This window comes from Biomphalaria glabrata, chromosome 1 (genome assembly GCF_947242115.1).
Source record: "Biomphalaria glabrata chromosome 1, xgBioGlab47.1, whole genome shotgun sequence".
Classification (NCBI taxonomy): domain Eukaryota; kingdom Metazoa; phylum Mollusca; class Gastropoda; family Planorbidae; genus Biomphalaria; species Biomphalaria glabrata.
Window position 1 is genome coordinate 5,419,570 of NC_074711.1, and position 25,028 is coordinate 5,444,597.

The 25,028-nt window shown below is 33.0% G+C and overlaps 1 protein-coding gene across 6 annotated transcripts; it reads left to right on the forward strand.

The window, feature by feature from the left end:
• Nucleotides 1-3,476: 3,476 nt before the first annotated feature.
• On the forward strand, nucleotides 3,477-23,476 carry LOC106070971 (DNA mismatch repair protein Msh3-like). 6 transcript variants are annotated; one of them, XM_056018239.1, is made up of 22 exons: nucleotides 3,477-3,492; nucleotides 4,205-4,440; nucleotides 7,289-7,651; nucleotides 8,852-8,968; nucleotides 10,129-10,246; nucleotides 11,062-11,174; nucleotides 11,943-12,109; nucleotides 13,275-13,372; nucleotides 13,560-13,674; nucleotides 14,621-14,815; nucleotides 15,923-16,055; nucleotides 16,482-16,657; nucleotides 16,854-17,022; nucleotides 17,283-17,347; nucleotides 17,620-17,736; nucleotides 18,265-18,372; nucleotides 18,592-18,706; nucleotides 19,791-19,948; nucleotides 20,292-20,478; nucleotides 21,025-21,142; nucleotides 21,451-21,598; nucleotides 23,274-23,476. In XM_056018239.1, exons 2-22 carry the CDS (start codon nucleotides 4,243-4,245, stop codon nucleotides 23,380-23,382), a joined length of 3,087 nt encoding a protein of 1,028 aa, XP_055874214.1. In that variant the 5' UTR covers nucleotides 3,477-3,492; nucleotides 4,205-4,242; the 3' UTR covers nucleotides 23,383-23,476. The 6 variants fall into 6 exon arrangements, with proteins under 6 accessions (XP_055874214.1, XP_055874191.1, XP_055874223.1 ...); XM_056018216.1 differs by lacking the exon at nucleotides 3,477-3,492 and adding an exon at nucleotides 3,524-3,897; XM_056018248.1 differs by lacking the exon at nucleotides 3,477-3,492 and adding an exon at nucleotides 3,524-3,897 and having other exon boundaries at nucleotides 7,292-7,651.
• Nucleotides 23,477-25,028: the final 1,552 nt, after the last annotated feature.

Consider the following 25,028-nt stretch of genomic DNA (forward strand, 5'->3'; position numbering starts at 1 on the left):
TTTTAACTGGCTTGTTAACCTCTTGTTACTAATTAATGATATTAAAATGTGTATAAATGTTTAAAAGAAGTGCATAATTCATTTTCACAGGGTTTCCCCACTATTCTGAGATTAGGATTTCAGGAGATTTCCAAGAGTTTTCGAGGAGAAAATATTCAATTTCAGGAGCGGATAAAAGGCGAACTATATATTTAGTAATAAGTATAAGAATTATCATATAATATACATGTATAAAATTACAAGGTCTCTCCTGAGCCTTTCGTCTCCATGCCCGAAACCCAAGCTGTTGTAGATCTGCCTGAGGTCTGCCTCCATACATCATCAATACATCGCATTCGGGATCTGCCTTTGGGTCAATCAGCGCGCGTGTGGGGGTGGGGGAGGGGGGAGGGAGAGATCGAGTTGATGGTGATTAAGTGCACTGAGCATGTGTTCTTAAAAAAAAACAGTCGCAGTAACGAGAGTTTATGAAATGGAGAGTAAAACGACGTGGACTAGCCTATAAGGAGGAGGCGAGATAGAAATTTGTAGTTTCTTTCTTTAAAACAAAATATTTGATCGCAAGTTTCGTAGGCTATATAGACATCATGTTCCAAGCAGAGAAAAGAGATGTGGAGCACGAGAAAAATGAAAACAAATTTAGGCCTAATGCCACAAGGAGGACAATAGTTATAATGCTTCATGGAAGAAGTTAGATGATAGAACTAATTGAAGCATAATTTCCTACATTTTAACATGCTATTTCGCTATTTTTGTACGCCTTTCGCTCATTATGACTCCCGCGAAAATTGCGTTCGCTGATTAGGTCCGACCCCTTCCGCAAGTTGACTTGCATTATAAATTTAATAGCTGATATGGAAAAAAATAGTCAAATTTATTTTTATCGCCCAATAGCTGAGGAGTCCGCAGATGTTTTCATTTTTTAAATAAGTTTAACTATTGCGGAGTTATAAATTCTAAACTAAAAACCGGCACAAAAGCGTTCGCCATTGGTCCTTTCCCAGATATATTTTTAGGCCTATGTCTATGACCATGGAACTATACTACTAGATCTCGGAGATTGAGCACAATGCCGTCAGAACGAAACCGGATGTAGATACCTTTGTGCAATCGCTGCCTCATTTGACCCAGCATTACGCCAAAGAAGATAGTGAATAGAGTAGGGGCAAGTAAACAGCCCTGCTTCACGCCATTTTCTATAGGGAAGTGATCAGAAAGAGCACCATTGTGTCTGATCTGGCCTCTGATTTCGTTCTGTCGGTAATGAGTTCAATCTCCGACGTCTACTATCCCATACAAAAACAAAGCAGATGGTCATAACGCCCATCATAACGGAGCTTCTCTATGCCGATGATTGCGCCCTGCTAGCTCACAACGAATATGACCTCCAGAAGGCGACACACGAATTTGCATACGCTGCCGCCTCTTTCGGTCTATCTATAAACCCCGAGAAAACAGAAGTCATGTTCCAGAAGTCACCCAATGAAACATGCTCAGCCCCAAGGATCACAGTAAACGGACAGCCCCTTAACGTGGTAGACCACTTCACATATCTAGTGATGGGAACTAAACTAAGGTTTAAAAGTTAAACTAAAACTAGTTTTCAAATAAAATAAAGTAGTTAAACTATTAGTTTATCATGAATTTCAAAAGATAGTTAAACTAAACTAAAGAAAATTAATTAAACTATAACAAACTTTTTTTTTTTTTTTGGGGGGGGGCGGGGTTGAACTAGACCTATATATAGATATAATCGTCCGACTGTATGCCTACGGTTCGATCTTATTCTTTTAACATTCTAGTAATATTTATCTATAATAAAATAAAGATATATCTACGAACATGCTTGACTAGCCACGCCAGTGTGTTATTTTCTTGTCTGACCTCTCCACATTAAGCAAACACTATTGTATAACGCTTAATGCAGGGTAGTCTTACAGTATTATCGACTACACACGTAGGCTACAGTACACTAGTCCTACATGTGGTCATGTGTATGTCTAGCTGACCAGGTTGTTAAAATCAGTTGGACACAGTCTATTTACTTTATGGTCAAAGAGGGTGTGGATTAATTAAGATTTTTTTTTCTATAGTTGGTTACCCAAATGCTTTTAGATCTATATAGGCCTAGTTATTGATTTAGACTTAATAGATCTCAATAATAAGTCTTAAGACTATAAAAAGGTGTACTTGATGTTTCTGCAGTTAAAAAAATATTGTTTGCGGCAAATGAATTGATTAAAACCACGAACTATTGACCTAACTCACTAATTAGATTCCCACTAGAAACAGAAATTAAACACCTCCACATGGCTCACAAAAAAATTCGGAACAATCTCATTCATAATACTGCATAGAAGCTTTTGGCAAAAAATGTTTAACATTTTATAATACTGCTACTTTCAAGTGCAAATATTTACTCCCATAACTACTACCAGGATCTTACTTTACCCTCTTCAAATGCAGACTGTCTAAATAGCTGTTAACTGCATCATTTTTTTTTTATTATAATCAAAGTTATTGATATCACATGACCAGAAAACAGGGAGTGCGTTTCAACCCTGACCACATGTTGAGAAGTTTTACAAATTTTAATTAAACTTTTTAGTTAGTAACTAAAGAAAATTAATTAAACTACGATTTTAACTAAACTTTTTTTTCTAGTTAAACAATGGCCTTAACAATTTTTTTTTTAGTTAAACTAAAAGTTTCTAACTTTTTAGTTAACTTTTGCCTATCACTACACATATCTAGGTAGTAAAGTGTCCAATGACGCCTCACTTTCAAAGGAAGTTGATAGCCGTCTGGCCAGGACCAGTAGCGCGAGTTTAGCGGAACAAATCGCTCCACCTGCCTACAAAATCAACACCATTGCCCTTAGTAGTGATAACATAGGATTTGAAATGTGCACAAATTAAACTAAAAAATCAAACTAAAATACTAAAATGCTATATATACAGTCTTCGACGCAATCTTTACATTAACATTAAATTACTTTTATTAGGCTGTAACTGTCTTTCCATTTTGCTGAAGTGATTGAGATTTTTTTTTCATTTCCTCCATTGCTACAGTATTGCAAATGATGTCTTTCCAGTATGCTTTCTATGTATGCATTCGGAGCTCCTCTAGAGATCTACCTTGACTTGGAGCTTAGGCGTCAACTTTCCTTGGCTGACATAGAAGAGAGCACCTGGCTGCATGCGGCGTCGGAACGAGACAGCTGGAGGTCACTCACGAAGGCCGCGGGATACACATTTGAGACCAAAAAAAATCTGCTGCCAAGGACAAACGCAGACGGCGAAAAGAAAATCTAAATCGACCACCTGCGGACAATGGTTATGCTTGCCCTAGATGTGGCGAAATATGTAGGTCACAGCTGGGGCTGCGCAACCACGGGAAATACTGCATTCCTCACTAATCTTCGGACTCGAAGACAAGCCTTATTATTATTACTACTAGATCTAGATCACAACCTATATATAATATATAAAGGTCTGTGATCTGGATCTAAATTTCGCATTGTTTACATCCACAGCGATCCGAAGGCAGTGAAGCTAGAGAGTCTAGAACTAGATTCTAGATCTATAGAATAGATCTAGATATAAGTCACATCGGACAGTAAACCTAGTCCTAGATCGCTAGATAGATCTAACTTGCCTTAGTCTAAGGCTAAGTGATACTAATGATAGATCTAGACCTAGTGCTTATGAGCCTTATGTTGGTCAAAACATTGAAATGAATGGTGATTCAGATTGAATTTTTGAATAACAAAAATAGCTGACCCATACTCAGATACTCATACTCATGGCCACTCATGGTCATGATACTGATATTCAGTGATATGAATTATGATTCATTCATTACACGGTTAATGAAATTTAATCGTCACTTAATGATGTAAATATATAACTATAAATATATATATATATATTAACTTATTATATATATATAACTATAAATATAAACTATAATTATAATAATACTAGACTTCTAGTATTTACTAGAGTCTAGATCTATAATAATAATTCTATAATAAAATAATTATTATGATAATAATTATAGATCTAGAAGAAGTAAAAGATAGATTGATCATAGGAAAAATACCAAAACTAGAGTATGGGAAGTCTTAGAATTCTAGATTGTAACACAGTAAAGTCTTACTTAAGTTTAAATTCTAAATTTAATATACTTTTATCTAAAATAGATCTAGATCTAGATAGAAAAACATCTGGATCTATCTAGATGCTGCGAAAAGAAACTGATAAAACTAGACTTAGGTCTATGTCTAAGTCAGTAATTAAGTCTAAGTTCTTTTCTGAATCTACCGCCAATGCCAATGAATTAAAGAAACATAAAAGGAAAAACATCACAAATGAGTCAAATGACCATGTTCTACAGAAAAATCACAGCGTCTTAGATCTTCCTATTGAGGTCAATCGGGTAAGGCTTTAACTTAAGGTAAAAAAAAATTATGAGTTTAGTTTTGCTGGAAGGGGATAAAAATATAAATTATTATTTTAGGAGGTCAGATACCTACACCACCCACCACATCATCATGTTGTTTTAAGCATATTGAATTTATTGATCTTCCTTATATCTAGATCTATATTGTCAGTATTGAACTTTCCATATAACTTTTTTAAAGAGTTGTGTTTTTTTTATGCCGTCAGCTTATTAAAAAAAATGTTTTTTTACGTTTATTTGCTGAAATGAAGGTCTTCAGATCATATGACATGCAATTTTTTAAAAAGAAATGATGAAATTTGATGTTTTATTTTTTTTTTTCTCCGTATGAAATTATTAATTAAAAAAAAAATTCTGGTTAACAATTAGATCTATAATGATCTATTAAGTCACCAAGCAAAATGAATTATTGATAACATTTTTAAAAAATATACATGATTAAAATTAAATATATGCATGCTAACTACATGTTTTTAAATTATTTTTCTATTGAACACAATGCTTTTTTATAAATGACTTAGAGATCTATATAGAGCAATGACATTATAGTTCGGGACTCATATTGCTATATGAAATAAAACATTTTATTTTAGAAGAGTAGCAGTATCTTAATACTTTTATTTTTATCTGTTGATGATTGCAACTACAGTTAGATCTAAACATTTCTAATGAATTTCAAGCGCCCTCCGTTTTCTTAAAATCACATCATAAAGAGAAAGAATGATTTTATTAAGCTGACACAGATCTAGTGACGACATAATCACCTGTCTTGCTCGCTGTAACTCAACTGTTGGGTTTTATAAATGTGCAGTTATGTTGTATTAATAGACATGTCCACGTCTCTCTTGGTGTTTCTTTACTTCTGCTGACGCGAATGTCTGTTAAAGCTTATTACTTACACAACAAACACAATGCACTAAATACATTGAATAAAGATACTTGGTAGCAGACAATAAGTTTAATGAATAAATATAACTTGGCAATCCAGCCCAGAAGGCACGAATATTAACATCATAAAATATAGTTACAACTCCATGTTGAGTAAACTTCACCAAGTACATATTGCAGCTGAAAACTACATATGCGTCCTTGCTCTGCAAGGACTAAGTAACAACTGAGGTTTTCACTTCGTGGTCAGTCTCAGACTGATAGCTTTTCTGTGCAAAAAGCACAAGATGATCAAGTGACTACAAGATCACTTCATGTCACAGTGAGTCTCAAACGAGTCTGTGAAACTATGGTCAGTATTTGGCATGCGTTTTATGGTCTGATAAAACTAATGACCATAGTAATTATACTTACCACTACCTCTGGCAATTCCACCTACCACTTCCCCCTCTGTTTTCATGGATCCACTAGTGCCCATGTTTTACATTCTGTTACAGAATCCCAAGCCAGTTTTTCTCTCCCGCTGCATCATACAGGTGGAGATTTTCTCTGTTTCTTCTTTCATACCTTTCATCACACAATCATTGTCTTCATGGCAGAACAAGGTGTGATCTAATCACTTCTCTTTGTTTGGAGCTTCGCCGGCACTGTGACATCTAATTAACTCTGTTCATGAAGCAGTCATTTAAAATTAATCAATTGGTTAATTAACTATTGATTAATTAATTATTTTGTTTTGAAGACAAGTGAAAAAAATTGTGCTTGACTGATGTGGTGATATAAATATTTTATTTATTATTATAAAAACTACAAAGATTAAATTACATCATATGGCTACAAGCTTAAAGCTAGAAGTTATATATTTTAATGTGAAAATTTTTTTTTCTATTAATTTTTTCGTTTTTAACTTTTTTTTCGGCTTTGTATGTTATTGCTTTTATTACATAATTTATATTTAGTCTTAAGTTATTGCTTTAAGTACAAAAGCTTGTTTGCATTCTAATTGAGTCTCAATATTAGATCTAATAGCTGTTAGAAACAGAGACAAAATACAAACAGGAAAAGTTGGCAAGTAACTTAAGGGAGATAGTCTAGTGTTAATCCTTAGAAACAAAAATTGCGTATTTCCAATAACAGTATACGGTAAAAAGAAATTAAGCTTAAAAATATTTATATTAAAAACTGTTTATCTCTGAAAAATCAAATTACATATATGTAATCTGCATTTTTTTCTGCATATTCTTAAAATAATATAGAAACCTGATTCTGCATAACTCACCAACCGGTATTAGTTTAAGAGGTCTCTGTTTTCCCACCAGTGTAGCGCATAGCAGATTTGATATCTCACCATTGCACTGCAGACTTCTCAAAAAATGCATTTCTGAAGCTCAAATTAGGCCTAAAGCCATTAGAGATAAAAATGCTTGGCACCAGGGATCACCCTGAGGAAGCTAACAGGAGCCAACCAACATGCCCTAGTCGGCAAGGGAGAAGCATATTATACTATCAGCTAAAAAATTGACCACCCGAACCCATAAGAATAACAAAAATCCTGGCTATGTCTATTTTATGATATATTATAAACAGCATAATTGTTTTGTTCTATATTCATTGATTTTCTTTCTTTTAACCACTGGCTGTTCATGCAACATTGACAAGTGTGTAGAGAAAGAAACAATTCTTAATTAGTCTAATTAGCTGCATCATAGAGAGAAAGATGTGTCATGATAACTCATGAACTTAATCTTCCCTTTCCAAAACTAGATTTTAGGTTGACCTAGGACATAAATGTATCTTCTCTTTTGAAGTAACATCTGAATTTTTTAAGAAGAAGAAGAAAACATTTAATTTTTTAGTATTATTCATTTATCTTGCCGTTTTTTAATAATTTAATTATTATACTTATTTAATAGAATATGTGTTTATATTTCTTTAGCAGAAAACTAAAATTGATGATTCAGAACCAGATGAGTTCAGTGATGATGATCCAGCCATTAAGAAATTCTGTTTCGATCGACATGGGGAATCAAGCAAAGATCCCTGCACATCAGGTTCTATGCGGAAGCATGCGAAGATTGAGTTGGATTCTACAACACCAAATACTTCAACATTAGACTCTAGTGAACAACTAAGTTTTAGGCGAAATGTTTCAGATATTGATAGAAGAAAAGGCAGCTCTTCATTGGTGAAGTACACTCCTTTGGAGTTACAGTTCTTGGAAATCAAGAACCAGTACTCTGATGCTATTTTGTTTGTAGAATGTGGCTACAAATATAGATTTTTTGGTGAGGATGCTGAGGTATGTACTGTAGACATTTTACATTTTTGCTTGGTATTTTAAATAAAAGAATCTTTCAATTTGTATATAATCCTTAATTTTGTCATTTTAGTATTGATTTTAGAGCTATTAATACCTAAATTTGTACTGCAAGAAAAATTATAGCAATCAGATATAAATTAGTAATACAATACTGGGTTACTTATTTAAAACTTGAATCTCAAAGTCCTATATAGCTTTTTGCTTCTGGTGGAGATACTCTAGAGCTTTGTTAACATGATTTAATTCATGAGAAAACATTTTCTGTATCAAAACTGCTTGTTACACTTTGATTATTTTTTTTTACTTGGATGTTTATGTTAATCAGAGATTTAAAAACTTAGCTCATTAGATTTGCTAGTTGGTCATGCTCTAATGGCACTTAGAAAAGTTTTTCATTTGACTTTCTGTGAGCATTTGAAAGAAGAAGAATGGGTCTCTTTATATTGTTACACATATTTACTACTTCGACAGTTTTGGTTTTACTGTTTAAAGAATTATTGCATCTTTAAAAGTAAAAAGTTCCCCTCTCAGACCTTGCTATCTATGGGGAAGATGATGTAAAGGTCATCTGTTTCTGTGGCCCACGGATAGTGAGTTTGTCATGTGGCCATCACAACAACCAACCGCAGTTACTTTTCCTCAACTAATGTCAGGTACCCATAAGAGCAGAATGGACTCCCTAAAAATCCTAAAATTAAAAATTCCAGTCTTCACCAGGATTCGAACCTGGGACTATCACACCTCCATGGCATTTTTACTTTTTGGATTTCACCTGAGTTGTCCCATACTTTGAAGAATTTCATAAATAGTTTTACTCTTGTTTAATGTTTTTTTTTTATAAAGCTCTCTGTTTGTTTTTTTTTGTGTGTTTTTTTTCTATTTGTTTAAGTCTCTTTTTTTTTTCTTGAGGTAACCCAAAATACTGTGTACTAGTCTTTGTAAGGTTAAAGAATGTTTCAGTTTTATGTTCTTATTATATTTATTTATAACCATTAATATTTCTAATGAATTTTTTAATTAATATAAAAATTCCAAGAAAACTTATAAGTTTGCTAGTCTTAAATAAAAATGAAAAAGTTATGTTAAATCAGGGACAGTTTTGCTATTTAGATTAGAATAAGAAATAAGGTAATAAATATTAACATATACTAAAATGACATTTTTTGTTGTTGTTGACAGATAGCCTCTAAAGTTTTGAAGATCATGTGTAACCCTGATCACAATATGATGACTGCAAGTATCCCTGTCCACCGGCTACCAATCCACATTCACCGGATGGTATCAGCTGGCTATAAGGTAAGTGTTTATGATAATTCTTAGGCTCATTCTTGCATTAACTCACATCTTTGACTATTTTTTTTTTTAATTCATTTAATTTGCTTTTCTATCAGTATTTTATTATCATTACTTAAATGAAATAGATTTGAAACCACTCCTGTGCTGCTATGGCATGCTCTCTCTGCTTTGGTTTAGTCTCTTTTGTGGACATGTGGAGGAAGAAGGTTTCCCTGTCATGTTCCCAGAAAACAACTCAATTTTGTATTTGTGTCTTTAATGTAAGACAAAACATCAAGTCTTACATTTCATTTAATTAATTACAGATAATAAATGCTTTTCTTAGTGCTAGTCATTATGGAGAGGGTCTATCTACTAGTTTTGTCAACTGAGTGGACTGGGCCTGGAGGGTGGGTGGAGAGACAATGACGACCATTAAACTATTTATTGAGCTGAATTGAGGATATTCTAGAAAATTTGCTATCTTAAACAATTGATGTAGTGAAACTTTAAAGTTTTCAAACTTCTGTGAAAAAGAAACTACTTTACACTATTTTTGAATACTACTAAGTAAACTCCCTTCTGAGACATATCTTTTTTAGCTTACAATGTTGAAAAAGGGAAAATATTAATTATTGCTATCTTAGTAACGTAGTCTTTTGAAGCATAATTGAAAGTCATTTATGAAACCTTGGAACCGGTACATTATTAGGTGTTTTGGTTTTATAAAGCTTGAAGCATGTTGATATTCAGCATCCTTAACCATTGTGAATTTTTAGATTTATTAATACATGCCAACTTTAAGTTACAGTTTAAGTCTCTAATTAACATTCACTAGAGTAACAAATGGATATATTTTTGACATAGTTATTTGCTGTTAAGATAACTATTTTTTTTATGGTTTTATAATTTAAATTCTTATGCTTGTTATATGTTTTTTCTTTTGTTTTTTTCTTTAGAATTATAATTTTACAATTATATAAAAGCTTCAAAGCTAGTTTTTCAGAATCAAAAAAATATTATTATTCTGGTAACAAATTGAAAGGTTGTTAAATTAGTGATAATAGTTTTTGAATGAGACTGGCCTGACAGATTTAGCAGAGGAAATATCTTTTAAAGCTATACGTAGACAAGCCAGACTGACTGATTTTGTTATAAATAATTTCATTTTCTCTTGTAAGGTGGGTGTTGTGAAACAAATTGAAACTCAATATCTCAAGGCAGCAGGAGATAATAAAGGTGGTCCATTCTCTCGCAAACTAGCTTCATTGTACACAAAATCAACTTTGGTTGGTCAAGATATCCTTTCAGATTTCCTTTATTACCAATTGTGTTTCAGTTATTGATTGTATTTTATTTATCTATTATGCTAAAATGTTTCTTCATGAGGGTTTTCTTATTGTTGAAATAATGCTAATTAAAAAGTAAAATTCCCTTTTCAGACCTTGCAATCTATAGAGCAGATAATGTAAAGGTCATGTTTCTGTGGATTTGGTTAACAAGGGTGTCATATTGCCAGCATAATTACCAGCTGCCGTTACTTTTCCCCAACTATTGTCAGGTACCCATTAGAGCTGGGTGGACTCAAAGGTGCCCTAAAGATCACAAAATTAAAAATCCCAGTCTTCACCAAGATTAGAACCTGGCCATGCACCCTGCAACTCAGCCACTGCGTCTCCTGTAATTATTATAAAGGGATATTAATTTTAACCAACAATGTCAGATAAGTAAAATGGATTTTTAAAACCTCATTATCATAAAAAAATAATAAATAAATATTTTTCCTTCAATCTTTTTGATACATAACCTCTAAACTTTTGAGTTCGAGCTGCTATTAATATATTTTATGTTACTTGTCTTATGTATTCATAATTTGTTTTACAAGCTTTGAATATTTGTTCAGAAATGTTTATTATTGTTATAATCCAAACCCTCCGAAGGATGGCAGACAGGGTCAGAACTTACAGATAGCCACTCCAACCATGTAGCCCTCCTAACCATGTAGCCACTCCAACCATGTAGCTATCCCAACCACGTAGCCATCCTCTGGAAAGGATATGCTTGGTCCTGGCTAGGAAAACAATGTTTTTATAATTGAACCTTAACTAACATAAATGTGACTTGTTTGAATGAAGCTGGTGCCAACAGCAGCTCTCTACCAAACCAGTATCTGATGTGTGTATGTGAACAGAACCTCAAGCAGCAAGAGAAACAAATTGGGCTTGTTGTAAGTTTAGGGATAGTAGAGTGATAACATCTGCTGTATGCGATGAATGAATTTTTACATTTTATAGTGTTTGAAGGAACTAATCAACAGAATGTCCGTTCTCACATGTATGTTACTATGTTTTGATATTTGTCGAATAAATTAAAGATTTCTTAAAATTAAATATGTGTTTAGGTTACACTGCTGCTTAACTCTTTCTCTTCATAATTATTTACCACATTCTGATGGAATCAACGTTGGTATCGTCTGTTAGGAGAGAAAGAGTTAAGAACTTTTTAAAACTATGTATACATATTTTATGCAAATGCATCTAAATGCACTTTAAAATACAAGATTTAATACGCATTTAACCTTTATTTCACTTCACCGCAGTACCTCAATCCTCTGCATTATATTAATAATATATATGTCTGGCTTATCCCACAAGAGCAGTCGCATCAATTCCCCTTATTATTCCCTTGTATGAGGTTGCTGGTGCCCCCCCCAAAGCACTGAACTCATTGTGGGCACTAATTTTGATGGACCAGAGAGTATTGAAAGTACTATAAACTGCTGTGTCACAGGCCGGAAGTTGGCCCGCATTTCATAGCTAGGGCATTCCTGTCTTATATTATCCAACAGTATTAAAAATCTGTTTTAAAGCTATTGCTATAAAAATGCATATCATTAAGTGCAGGTAGAGAGAATAAAAAAGTCCAGTTAAATGTTGTTTTAATACTTATCTGTTTGCCTGCAAATTCATGCATATCTTCTTTTTCTCTGTATCAGTGTGTTGATCCAAGCACTGGGGATGTGATTTATGATGAATTTTTCGATGGGAATTTGTACAAGGAACTTGAGACTCGCATTAGTCATCTTCAGCCAGCGGAAATTTTATTATCTTCTGACTCTTCTGAGGGGATTAGAAATTTTATTGTAAAAGTGGTAGAAACAAGGTAACTCAGAATTTCTTTACTTTAAGATAGTGTTTGAACTGTAGGTTTCACATGTCTTAGAACTGCGAAGGTAACATGTAATTGGTTTAATCATTTGTTTCACACATGTGTTATCAGCTGAAACCCGGGCATGCTACCCTGCCTCATATTGGCGCCCAGGTGGAAACGATTAGAGGAGGAAACGATTAAGCTAAAGGGTAGCAAAACAAGACTCCCGTGGGCGGTGCCTAAGGAGGTGCAAGAGCATCCTCATTGCACTATGCGGAGTTGTAAAAAAGCTCCCACAACCTTGTCACAATCCAGGCGCTGTTCTTCAAGGGGCCGTTACATAATAAATGGCGTGTCCCGCACGGTTAGCCTGGTATAGAAAAGAAAAATGGCAGGGGTCTTAGTAGATCTATACGCGGCCTCTTGCTGCGACTCTGACCCACCCGCCAGACAAACCAGTGTACACTGTTTTCATACAGGCCGGTGAGAGGGAGCTCTTGTTCACTTTTGCTGGCCTAAAGTTCCTAGAGCCAAAGGCCCGGCTCTACCTGACAGTTTAAGAAGAAGAATCAGTTGAAAAGCTATTATGTAGTGGTTATAAGGACACATTTAAAATGGGAATGTATTGTGCTGTAATTTTCCTATATATATATATACAAGAGAACCATAAATGTTGACACTTTTCAATTGTCTTAGTCGGTAGTGATGCCCCACCCCAAGAAACTTAACCACCCCTGTTTCATCCAAAAGTTAATTTCATCGTTAGATTTATTTATGATGTTTCGAAAGACTGACTTGGCAAGATAAATACTTCTGTCATAATTATATTGTATTAGTAAAAAGTGGGTGTTTCATAATTAAAATGTTGAAGTTAAGAATAATTTAAAAAAAAATACATAGTCCTTGAAGAGTTCTTTGTTTATTTTTTATTCACTATTGTAATCTATCTCCCACATTTAATATGTTTTTTCAATATTTGCCCACTCAGTCATTAGTGTTCTTTTTTTTCTCTCCTAATGATACAGAGTTTTTTTCCATAGTTTGTCGTTAAAGTGCATGTCTTGGTTTTAAGGCTAAGTTTCCCAAGTGTAAACCTGTCAGTTAACAAATCAAAGTAAAAGAATGCAATGTGTCGTGTTTGCTTAGTTTTATTCATCCATTCTTTGTTTGGACTTAGTTCTACAGCTGAGGACAAGGTTAGAGTTGAGTTTGTGAGTCAAGAGGTAGTCTCCCCTTCTAAAGTATATGACATCATTAATGAATTTTACAGACAAGGTAAAAATAGATCTTAATTTAGAAGATGTTACTGATTATTGTATTTATACATTTGTAATGAATTTTTTTTTTTTTAAAAATACTCATATTTGATTCATACTCATATTTAGTCAAATTATGTTGATTGCTAATTTTTTAATCAATATTTGCAATAATGGAATTTGAAATTTACTATTTCTTTCCAAAGATCAAAACTGTCTTCAAAGTGTCTTGAATCTCTCTAAGCCTGTAATTACCTGCCTGGCAACATTGTGTGTTTACCTTAAAGATTTTCATTTGGACAGAATTCTGAGAGTAACTAGGTACCTAAGTACATTAAGCCATATCTAAGTAAGCTTTGTATTAGATTAGTTATTTAGTTTTTTATATATTTACAAAACAATAATAAGATGAATAATGAAATTTTCTCAAAAGTATACTCAGAGACTCACACAGTTGAAACAAATCCATTGAATACAAGCTGACATATCTGTAATCCATTAGCTTTTGTTAACGAATCTTTCTGTTATTATAGAGCAAACATCCCTTATCAGCATTGAACTCTAGGTCATACAGCAATCATTTTGTGAATAGTTTATCCAGTTGACAGCCACATTGAAGCTATGCCTTTGCTAGAACATGGCTTCTAAACTGAAACCCCTAAAACTAAATATAAGAGCGACAAATCTCCAGAACTATCAATAATATGGCTTTGATGTATAAAGTAGGAAATTGAATACATTCCTTGAACTTGTAAGGGTTAATACACTTCTTCCAACAATACTTCAATGCAATGCAGTGAAACTTTATCTGTTCAAAACTTAAGTAAACAGCATTGTTTTCCACATCAATTAGCAATTAATACTAAACTACTTGACAAAATTTAGAATATAATAATATTGCTTGTCTTCTAGTCCAAAGATTAATGGAAATGCAGTTCCGACCTACATATTTTGCCATATTTAGTGCAAGCATAACCATAGTCCGCTGGTGGTTGCTATAGATATTCTTTCTGTCATCTACATCTGTCCTCGGCAGCAGATTTTCTTTTGGTCTCAAGTGTGTATCATGTTGTCTTTGTAAGTGACCTCCAGCTGTCTCGTTCTGAAGAATTATCACATTGTGTATGATATACTGATAGAATGGTGTCATGCATACACTAGTGGCCTGTTTAGAAGTTTAAGATTCACTGCTCTTGATCTCACATGTTTAAACTTAAAAGTTCAATAATATTTTTGTAAAGCTCAATATAAGCAATTTATTTTTCAGTAACTTCCATCAGTTTTCCCAGCGTGCCCACTACTTGCATCTAAACAGTCAGTCAGTGAAAAACTTGGAACTTCTACAGAACACATGGGATGGGACTGAGAAAGGATCTTTGTTTTGGCTGCTGAACCAGACATCTACTGCTTTTGGTGCCAGGCTGCTTAGAAAATGGATATTGCAACCACTGCTAGATGTCAAGTGAGAGTTTATATCATTATTTCATTTGGACCAACATACAGTTTAGATTTGTCATGTATTTCACATCAGTGCAAAGCATGAATTCCTAAAATCTAAAATATAACATCAATACTCTCGTAGCTACTTTTTGTTTTTGAGCAGTTTCCAGTAACATAAAAGTTCCTAGGATATTTGTCAGGAAACAAGAAGAGTTCGACTCAGTTACTGTGTTGCTATTATAAAAATGATTATGTTATTTGAAAAAAAAAATTTTTTTTAATATTTAATCACAGCATTAAGAGAAACTGTACCTGTTCGTAATAATTTGTATGTTTCAACAAAATAATGTTCAAGTTATCATTTTATCCGTAAGTTATTTTGTTAAACGAACATTTCCTTCTAATAAAATACTCAGAATGACACAAAGATAGAGGCACATTACTCGTTCCATATGCTAGGACAAATTTGTACAAATGCTCCTTTTTCCCTAGTGCTATTAGAGCATGGAATGGGTTGCATAAGTCACTGGTTAACATGCATGACTAGATGCATGATGCATAGGACATAAATATTATTTTTTGAATAAACCTCTGTGTTTTACAAGATAAGATAAGAGGGAATAAATTAGTTGCTTATACTGTGATGTTCTCACTTTGTCTATAGCCATAGTATGCTGTAGAAAAGACTTATCAAAATATACTTTCTGATTCACCAAGAATTCAAAGAAAACTGTCAATCTAAAGTTTGTTAAAAATTTACTTGAACGATAAATATTTATGTTGTTTTGTTTTCTACTAATTTTATACGTATAAAATATTCACATTCTTGCCTTTCACCACAAGATGAGTTTCTTCACCACCATGGGCAATTTTGATATTTATTCAATTCCTGAAAATTATTTTTAAGCATCAATCAGTATAGCACAGGTAATCTTGCAAGATCTTAAAATTAATCTTTTCAAGCAACCAAACACTGATTTTTCAACCTTCAAAATATTTTATTAAAACAATTGTGTTTTGATTTTTTCAATCAAAATTTTGTCAAACCTAAAAAAAAATGTAAATATATTATTTATATTTCATACTCTTTATGCCAAAAAGTCTAAAACTTTTATTGTTTGACATATAGAAAAATTCAAGAACGTCTTGATGCAATTGAAGAAATAGTCGGAGGTTCCCTTGAACTATTTTGCAAGGTGAAAGAAGTTTTTAAAAAAGTACCTGACCTTGAGAAAGGCTTAAACTCTGTGTTTCAACAAAGGGTAAGCTTGCTTTCAAATTGAACCAGAGTAGTGCGCTCTTGTTACTCTGTAATAGCTACAAATTGTTGTTGAGGCCCAAACAAAACATTTTTGTTTTTATGACCAGAAGACAACTCTTCTGTTTGAGACCCCTCAACTCAAGAAAACATTAAGAAACTAGAACAGACACAAAATAGAGCAGTGAGATTTATAACAAATATTCACATTTGACTAGAGTGACACCTTTAGTAAAATCACTAAATTTAGAAAGCCTTCAGGATAGATGACTTGAAAGTAAACTAGCAATTATGCATAAAACACTGAACCATATATATTTTTTGAAAACATTTTGCTTTTTTAATTTTTTGGGGGGCTCAAAACCAGGTCTTTCTAGATGTTTGTTTTTATCTGATTCTCTTCTAAAATCTTTTTGAAATGTTATTACAGTGCTCTCCTCAGGAGTTTTTTTCCCTCTTGCAATCTTTTGAAAAAATCAGAGACGTAACTTTAGACCTGGAGAAATGTGTGGTGTCATCGCTTCTACATTCAACCCTCTCTACGATTTACACTACTTTACACGATGTGAAGACGTATAAGAACAATATTAACCAGCTTGCAGTAAGGTAGTATACCATTATTTGTAAATAAGAAATTTAGTATATTTTACATAGTTTTACATTTTTTGTTGGGTTTTTTTGGGTCTTGTTTTAGTTTTCTCTGAGTTTAGAAAATAACAAAAAATAGAGTATTTTTTCTTGTCAATTATGTGCTTTTTTACTAAATATTTGAAATTGGAAAAAAAAATATTTTTTTTACCAGAGATAATGATATCACCAGTCTTTTTCTTAACACTGAGCAGTATCCATTGATCCATGAGTGTAAAAAGAAAATTTCTGACATCTGCCTTTGCCTAAATGATCATCTGGCTGATGTCAGAGGCATATTAAAACTACCTGCTCTGCAATATGCTACAGTATTTAAACTAGAGGTAATAGTTAAGAACACTTCATAACTTGAATGTTTTAAAAAAAAGCACTTTAACTATCTATGCGTAGGACGTAATCATCTTCTTTTTTGAAGTAACGTCTGTATTATATAAGATAAGATAGAAATATTTTTTGTAACAAAATTAAGATTTACTGTTGAAAAATAAACTTGAATCTATTCATGTATGATGTTTTTTTAAAAAATATTTGTCATACCTGGCAGTGAACACATCACATATTTCTTGTAATGGTATTTTTCTAGTATCTTATAGAAGTCAAACAAAGTCACATAAAGTCTGTACCCACTGATTGGATTTTTATCAATAGGTAAGGGTGGGTGCTACAATGACATTAGTACGCTACAATGACATTAGTACAATCTCTTGTAATAAAATTAAGGTTCTAATGTAAGAATAAATAAATATTTCATAGTCCTTTTTTTTTTTTTTTGCATTTTGTTTCATTACCTTTTTTTTTAGAAATGTGTACAGCAAAAATGTTTTAACAAATTTGTTTCATTGATCAAGACTAATTGCACATTTTAGCTGTTGCAGAACAGAAAAAACAACTTTGAGTTATATCTTGTATATTATTTTCAGCACTAACGCTGTGTCCAGATTTCATACACCTTTCATCGCAGAGAAATATTGTAGGTTGAAAGAGCTTAAGGAGGAGCTTGTCATTCACACTAATGTAGCATGGCAGGAATTGTTACAGTGAGTTTTGTTAGTTACATATCAATAATGTATCAATGAAGGGCTTAGGCTCACCTGGCCTCTCCCAGGATATAAATTACAAATAATAGCTGGTTAGCTCCAGAATTGGCTTAACTCTTTCTCTCCTAACTGATGATACCAGCGTTGATTCCACCAGAATGTGGTAAATAATTACAGAGAGAAAGAGTTAATTACTTCATTGTTCAGAACCAAGTTGTATAAAATTAGCTATTTAGTGTTTTAGTGTCTAAACACATACACCACAATGAACATCAGAGGGCCAAAACGAATGGTTTAAAGTTGTGTAAGAGTTAAAGATGATGCCCCTACAATCATATAAAATGGATACACAAAAGTGAAAGAAAAATAGAACGTAACAATTTTTTTTTTTGGAGATTTTTTTTTCTGAAACATTACAAGTTGTTAGGGTTTTTTTTTTATTTCTCTTTTTTAAAGATATTACGGCAAAATAAAATATCCTGTGCCTTAACGCTAACACTTAATCTTGAAATTGTTTTCACGTTGCAGGCAGTTTTCTTCCCATTACATTCGATACAAGCAAGCAGTCTCTGAACTGGCCACTCTTGATTGTTTGCTGTCTCTAGCAAATGTGGCATCACAAGATTCTTTTTGCAAGTAAGAGTTTGTCAAACAGAATGGAGGCATAAGAGATACTAACAGAATTAAATAAAAAACAGAAAACTTAATTTTATTCTTTGATTTTTTTGATTTTTTTTTATAAATCTATTCAATGAATTTTTTGGCATTACTTTGTTGTTTTTTTTGTATTAGATTTACTGCACTTAGATATACATTCTATTTAAAATTGTTACTGATTTGTTTTTTTGTCTTAAGGCCTAAATTAGTTGATGGACCAGCTCACATTGATATTATTGATGGTCGACATCCCATCATTGATACTTTAAAACAAGGTCAGAACCAGTATGTCCCAAACAGCACCCATCTACACGTAAGTCACTGGCACCTCTTTTCAGTACATATACATTCTTATAATTATAGCTTTTATATAGTATAGCTTGGAGCGCTATGATCCAATCTCATTTGTGGACCAGATGGGGGTTTTGGGAGAAGGATTTCTGTGCTGCCTTTCGGCACTCAGTAAACACGACTCTGCTCGAGTTGGGTGTCGAACTTCAAGCCCTCTTCATAGGTATCCAAGCCAAGTTCAAGCATGAGAAACATTGGAAACCTCAAACAACTATGAAAGATAAGCTATACAAAAGTTATCTCTGTGTAATCACATCCTGGATCTCAACCCATTTGTTACACAGAAATATAATTTTTCTTTAAACCGTTTACCAATGTTTTGCTGTAGGACTATAGAAAACTAGCACAAGTCTGTCCTGAAGATTACAACTTTGACATCCATTGAAAATTACCTTACAATTGTAGGGGATTTACACACTTTCAGTTCTATTTTTTTTTTAAAACCCGATAGAGGTTTTAAAAAAAAATAGAAGTTTCATTTAGAACATAGAGGTACTTAAAGCTGATGATGATGAGTTCACCTCTCAAATAAATTGTATTATTGTATTATTGTTATAAGTTCAGGTGTCAGCAACATCATCCAATTGAACATTTTACAACAACTGCCTTAAAAAAAAATAAAGTTAGGTGAAATTAGAGATTTAAGTCCACACTACATTCCCAAGTCAAAAACAGGATTTATTTCTTCTGAACTTGAACCCAAGACTTCTAGATCTCCTGTCAAGTGCTTAACCATTCATTCACCCTTTGTAGTTGGGCTATTCAAAGTAATGCACTTGTCTGTCAAACCAAGAAAAGTGTCTAGAATTTGAATCCCTTTGAGATCTGCTACTTTTAATTTTGGACTTTGGGGTACCAGATATTTATGTGGACATTAAACCTAATTGATCCTTATACCATCAACTTGAATGATGGCTAATTGTAGACTGAACTGTCCACTTAGTATTTTAGTAAGTAATTGTAAACGTGTGCCCATGTCCTATAGTTACACATTTTCAATCATGACCTCTGGTACTAGGAATGAATCATTTCCTTTGTTTTCATAGAGTTCTGGTCTTCGTGTTCAAGTGTTATCAGGACCCAATATGGGAGGTAAGAGTTCTTACCTGAGACAGGTGGCACTTATTGTTATAATGGCTCAGATGGGTTCCTATGTACCTGCTGCTTCTGTTTCTATTGGCATAGTGGATTCCATATTTATCAGGTATTTAATAATGCTTCCCAAGATCAATCATATAGAATACCTATTATGAAACCTTGACTATACGTTTTAGCAGACTATTTTAAATAATTTAATGTTGTGGAACCCAATCCAGGAAGTAATTTTTAAGCACTTGATACCTCGGCAAATCCTTGGTAAACAAACCAAGAATTCTGGGATACGTTATGCTAGATCCTCTCTAGGGATGGATATGTCTTGGAAAGATGAAACTTAAATGTTTCTTTTTTTTAGAATACAAAAGTGCTGAAAAAGCTATCCATATAACATGACTAAATAATATTCTAGGACACAATTTTTTCTTTAATGAGCTTCCGATTTTTTCTAGTATGGGCTCAGCAGATAAACTCTACAGTTGTCAGAGCACTTTCATGGTGGAGCTGCTGGAGGTATCTGATGTATTGGCTCAAGTAACTGACAGGTCCCTGGTCATCTTAGATGAGCTGGGTCGGGGCACTAGCACTCATGATGGTGTGGCAATTGCTTATGCAACTCTAGAACATTTAATCAAAGATGTACGTAGCAACAAATTTTTATGAAAATCATCTTCATCCTGAATTGGATCTTAACATTTTGCATGTTTTGTTGTAGACTTCTTATAAAAAAATATATATTTAATAAATTTCATCTTTACATTTAAGCATTTAAAATGACGAGAGACTCATACAAGAACGGTTTCTTTAAAGTTCTTTACAAGCTTACAACTAGCTGCCTGAATTAACTAGAAAAACTAAGGACTTAGTACAGTTTGAATTTATAATTAATATAGAAATCTAGATTATAAGATGCATATGCATAGGATATGATCATCTTGTTTTTAAAGAGTAAATGATTATTGTAAAATAAGAAACGAAAGGAAAAGATAATCATTAATTATACATAATTAAGGCGATTGCCTATGTTCTCTTTCAAAATGAAAAAAGTTCACTTAGAGGAACAAAAATCTAAATTACTTAATTATTATTTATTAAAATTTGTATTATTTAATTAGTAAATAGTTGTTTTTTTTTTATTCTTTGCTAACTCAGGACAATTGTTTACTTTTTTTTTGTTAACCACAGCACAAATGTTTACTGGTGTTTGTGACCCATTTCCCAATGCTGTTCAAACTTTGTGAGCTGTACCCACAGTCTGTGATTAACAGCTACATGGCTGTACAGTACAATGAAGACAATGCAGGTATCATTGTAATGAGATTAAATGTATCTATTTCATTTAACAAAAAGTTATTTATTATTTAATCAGCTAAGGAAAACTTTGCTACAAACTTCTGCTGTCTTTTCACTATTTACTGACAATAAAAATATGTAAAGCCAAAGCACATACAGTTAATTCATTAAATACATGTTGCTATTCTAAAACGAATTTAGTTTTTATAATGATCAAACTTAGTTATTGTTGAATCATATATTTTAAATTAAAAAAAAAAGTTTTGTAAAGCCACTAAGATATATTTATTTTTACTAATTCAAGTACTTATATTTCAGATTCAGATGCGGCCATAACATTTCTTTATGAACTAACAGAAGGTAGTGCTGCCAAAAGTTATGGTCTCAATGTTGCCAGATTGGCCTCTATACCAGACTGTATTCTTAATTTGGCTCATCGTAAAGCTCAAGAACTAGAAAATCAAATGTAAATAATTTAAAATAAAGTTTGTTTTGTTCTTTCACAATTAATTTATTTTTGGAAAGGATAATTTTATGTATGCTGTTTCTGTCATAACATGAATCAACCTTGACTTAACAAGCCCTCTTTATTCTTCTAATTTTTCAATGACCCAACATTTACAATTTTACAATGACCCAACATTTACAATTTTACAATGACACAACATTTACAATTTTACAATGACACAACATTTAAAATTTTACAATGACACAACATTTACAATTTTACAATGACACAACATTTACAATTTTACAATGACACAACATTTACAATTTTACAATGACACAACATTTAGAATTTTACAATGACACAACATTTAAAATTTTACAATGACCCAACATTTACAATTTTACAATGACACAACATTTAAAATTTTACAATGACCCAACATTTACAATTTTACAATGACACAACATTTACAATTTTACAATGACACAACATTTACAATTTTGACAATGACACAATATTTAGGTTGCTGGTTTGGCAAAATCCTTTGCAATATGTTTATTCACACTAGTTATTATAAAGGCAAATATTGTTAAGAATCTCAAGATTTTGCTGATTCAATAGTATTATTGAATTCACCAATAAGACACCTCTACAGGATCATCTGCATGCAACCAGAATAGATTAAATCTAAGGGCAAAATAAAATATCCTGTGCCATAACGCAAACCTTGAAATTGTTTTCACGTTTTAGACAGTTTTCTTCCCATTACATTTGAGGCAAGCAGGCAGTCTCTGAACTTAACTTAGAAGATTTTACACTCTTTTACTTTATTACTGCAATGCTGTGTTACCAAGTAATTCAATGATTGTATTGCTAAGTTACACCTAATTGATCAGAATTGCCCAGCTGGTACAAGTCAAGTATTCACAAGACTCTCTCTCTCTCTCTCTCTTATAGTTATGACTTGATTATTTTTTATTCTGGAATGGAATTTTCCATCAACCTCAATAGTATATGCTTGGCTTGTGTAAACTCAGCAGAGGAGAAACATTTTCTAATTCTGGAATGGAATTTTCCATCAACCTCAATAGTATATGCTTGGCTTGTGTAAACTCAGCAGAGGAGAAACATTTTCTAATTCTGGAATGGAATTTTCCATCAACCTCAATAATGTATGCTTGGTTTGTGTAAACTCAGCAGAGGAGAAACATTTTCTAATTGTCTGTGTACAAAATGACAAAGTCAAAGCGACTTAGATTGAATCTTCTTTGGCTTCAATTTTTTTTTTTTTCTTATTGCTTTGCTGTCAACATTTGTTCATAAGCCTGAACCTCCAGCTCTACACCTTGACGACTGAACTAGTTTGTACCACATAAAAGAGTTGTTTGATTCTACATTCTATTAGAAAAACTTTGAATATATCTTGTTTAACTACTTAATATGAGATAAAATTTAACTACTTAATATGAGATTAAAAAGACCCATATTTGTTTAAATATTGCATTAATTACATAAAGATTATTTTGTGACTTTTTTCCCCTTAGCTTAACAATTCTATAAATGTACATACGATTTGGGGCTATGTAGCCACAGGAAATACTGCATTCCTCATTAATCTTCAGACTCGAAGACAAGCTTTATTATTATTAAATGTACATACTATTGACTTACTTTACTTTTTACTCGACAGGTCATCGAAAGTCCAGTTTGGTCAGTTGTTTGGAGCTGAGGCTAGAAACTTAAAGTCTCTCTTGGAAGACCAACACAAAGGAAATACCTCACATTCTATCTTTAAATGACAGAATTGATTCCTTCATTTTAGTGCTGCCAGAATTAGTTCATTTCTCCTTTTCCCTACTGTTTATAATATAAATTGCATGTTATTTAAATGTATTTAATTGTTTGATTTGTATTTATTAAGTTCAGCAATTGTCTGAGTGCTGTGTTGTGTGTGTGCTAAACTGAGTTATGAGGTCAAATAACTTTGTTCAACTGGGTCTCATTTGTTACCGATACTTTTGATCAAGCCTTACTGTTGTCTTTATCTTGAGCTATGATTGGATACTGAATCCTACCATCGGCCATTGTTTTCTGTACTGCTGCTCAGTGCAGCCCCAATTGACCTACGTGATAAATTCTGAATGTGATAAATTTTGAATGAATATGTTGCCTCCAGTATTGATCCGTTTAAGTCCCAGCTGATTCTGCTCAAATTCAAGAAGGAACCAACACCAGTATTTCATCTTGGTCATTCGAAAAGGGAGTCATTTGATGAATCAAAAAAATGAAACAAAATTCGGAGTGAAGTTTCAGTATTGGTATTGGTAAAAATCACCTTGCTAAGATCTTATACTCTGACAACTTTTATTAAAATGTATTGTGCTATATAACTTACTTAAAATCAAAGTAGAAATCAAATTTTATGTAAGCTAGAAACTTAAAGGGAAACTTTAAAAAAAACAAAAACAAAAAAACAACATAAAAAAAGCTAGAGGAAGAAACAAAAGAAGAAATTAGAATTTTAATAATCAGTTGTCACTTCTGATTGTCCCCCTTGTTCATGGCTGTTCACATGCCACTTATAGAACTAAGTGTATTTGTAATGTGATATGTTTCACTTATCATTGCCCCTCAAGAGAGATAGAGAAAAATCTTTCACGTATGATACTGTCTGTGAAGGAAAAGAAAAGGGAATAAAAAAATATACATATAATTGTTTAGTTTTGACATTTTCATTAACTTTTGAAGTGCAATCTGTAGTGACACATCTTCGTGGAGACAGCTTGCCACCCAATGCGCCGAACGTCGCGGAAGGGTCAAAGTCTGTAGCGTCTCCCAACAGCATAGCTTCTGTGTATTATTATTTTTTTTGTTTTGTTTTAGTTTTTTTCTCTTTTAAGAGAATTTGTAAAATATTCCTTTAACTTTGTGTGTGTGTGTCTCTCTCTCTGAGTTCCCAACCTGGAAGGCCTACCTAGTTATAAGGGAGCTTACTCTCTTAAATTGTGCTCGTAGGTTCAGTAAGAAGAGTTACCGCGCTAGGGTGGCAAACCTTTTGCAAGACGCCAGAGAACAGCGGGCGAGATACAAGCTCAATACCACCATGACGATAGCGTCCAATTATTAGACGTCCTGCTAACGTGTTCTACGTTTGACAGGCATTGGCCTAAATATGAAAATGTTTTTTTTTTCTCTTTTTTACTGTAATGGCTTATTATTCAGCAATACTTTATATCCTCTGAACAAAACACTCAAACTCACTCCTAGATTCGAAGACATTGCCATTAAATATATAGCCTATGTATAGGCCTGTGTCAGTGATTTTGTTCTCACTAACAAGAGAAGGGGCAAAGGCGAGCAACTGGCGCCTAAACTACAATCTTTAGGCAGGATGGTCTCGACGCAACTGATCTCAAACTGTATCGGACATTTGCCGTTCCTTTGG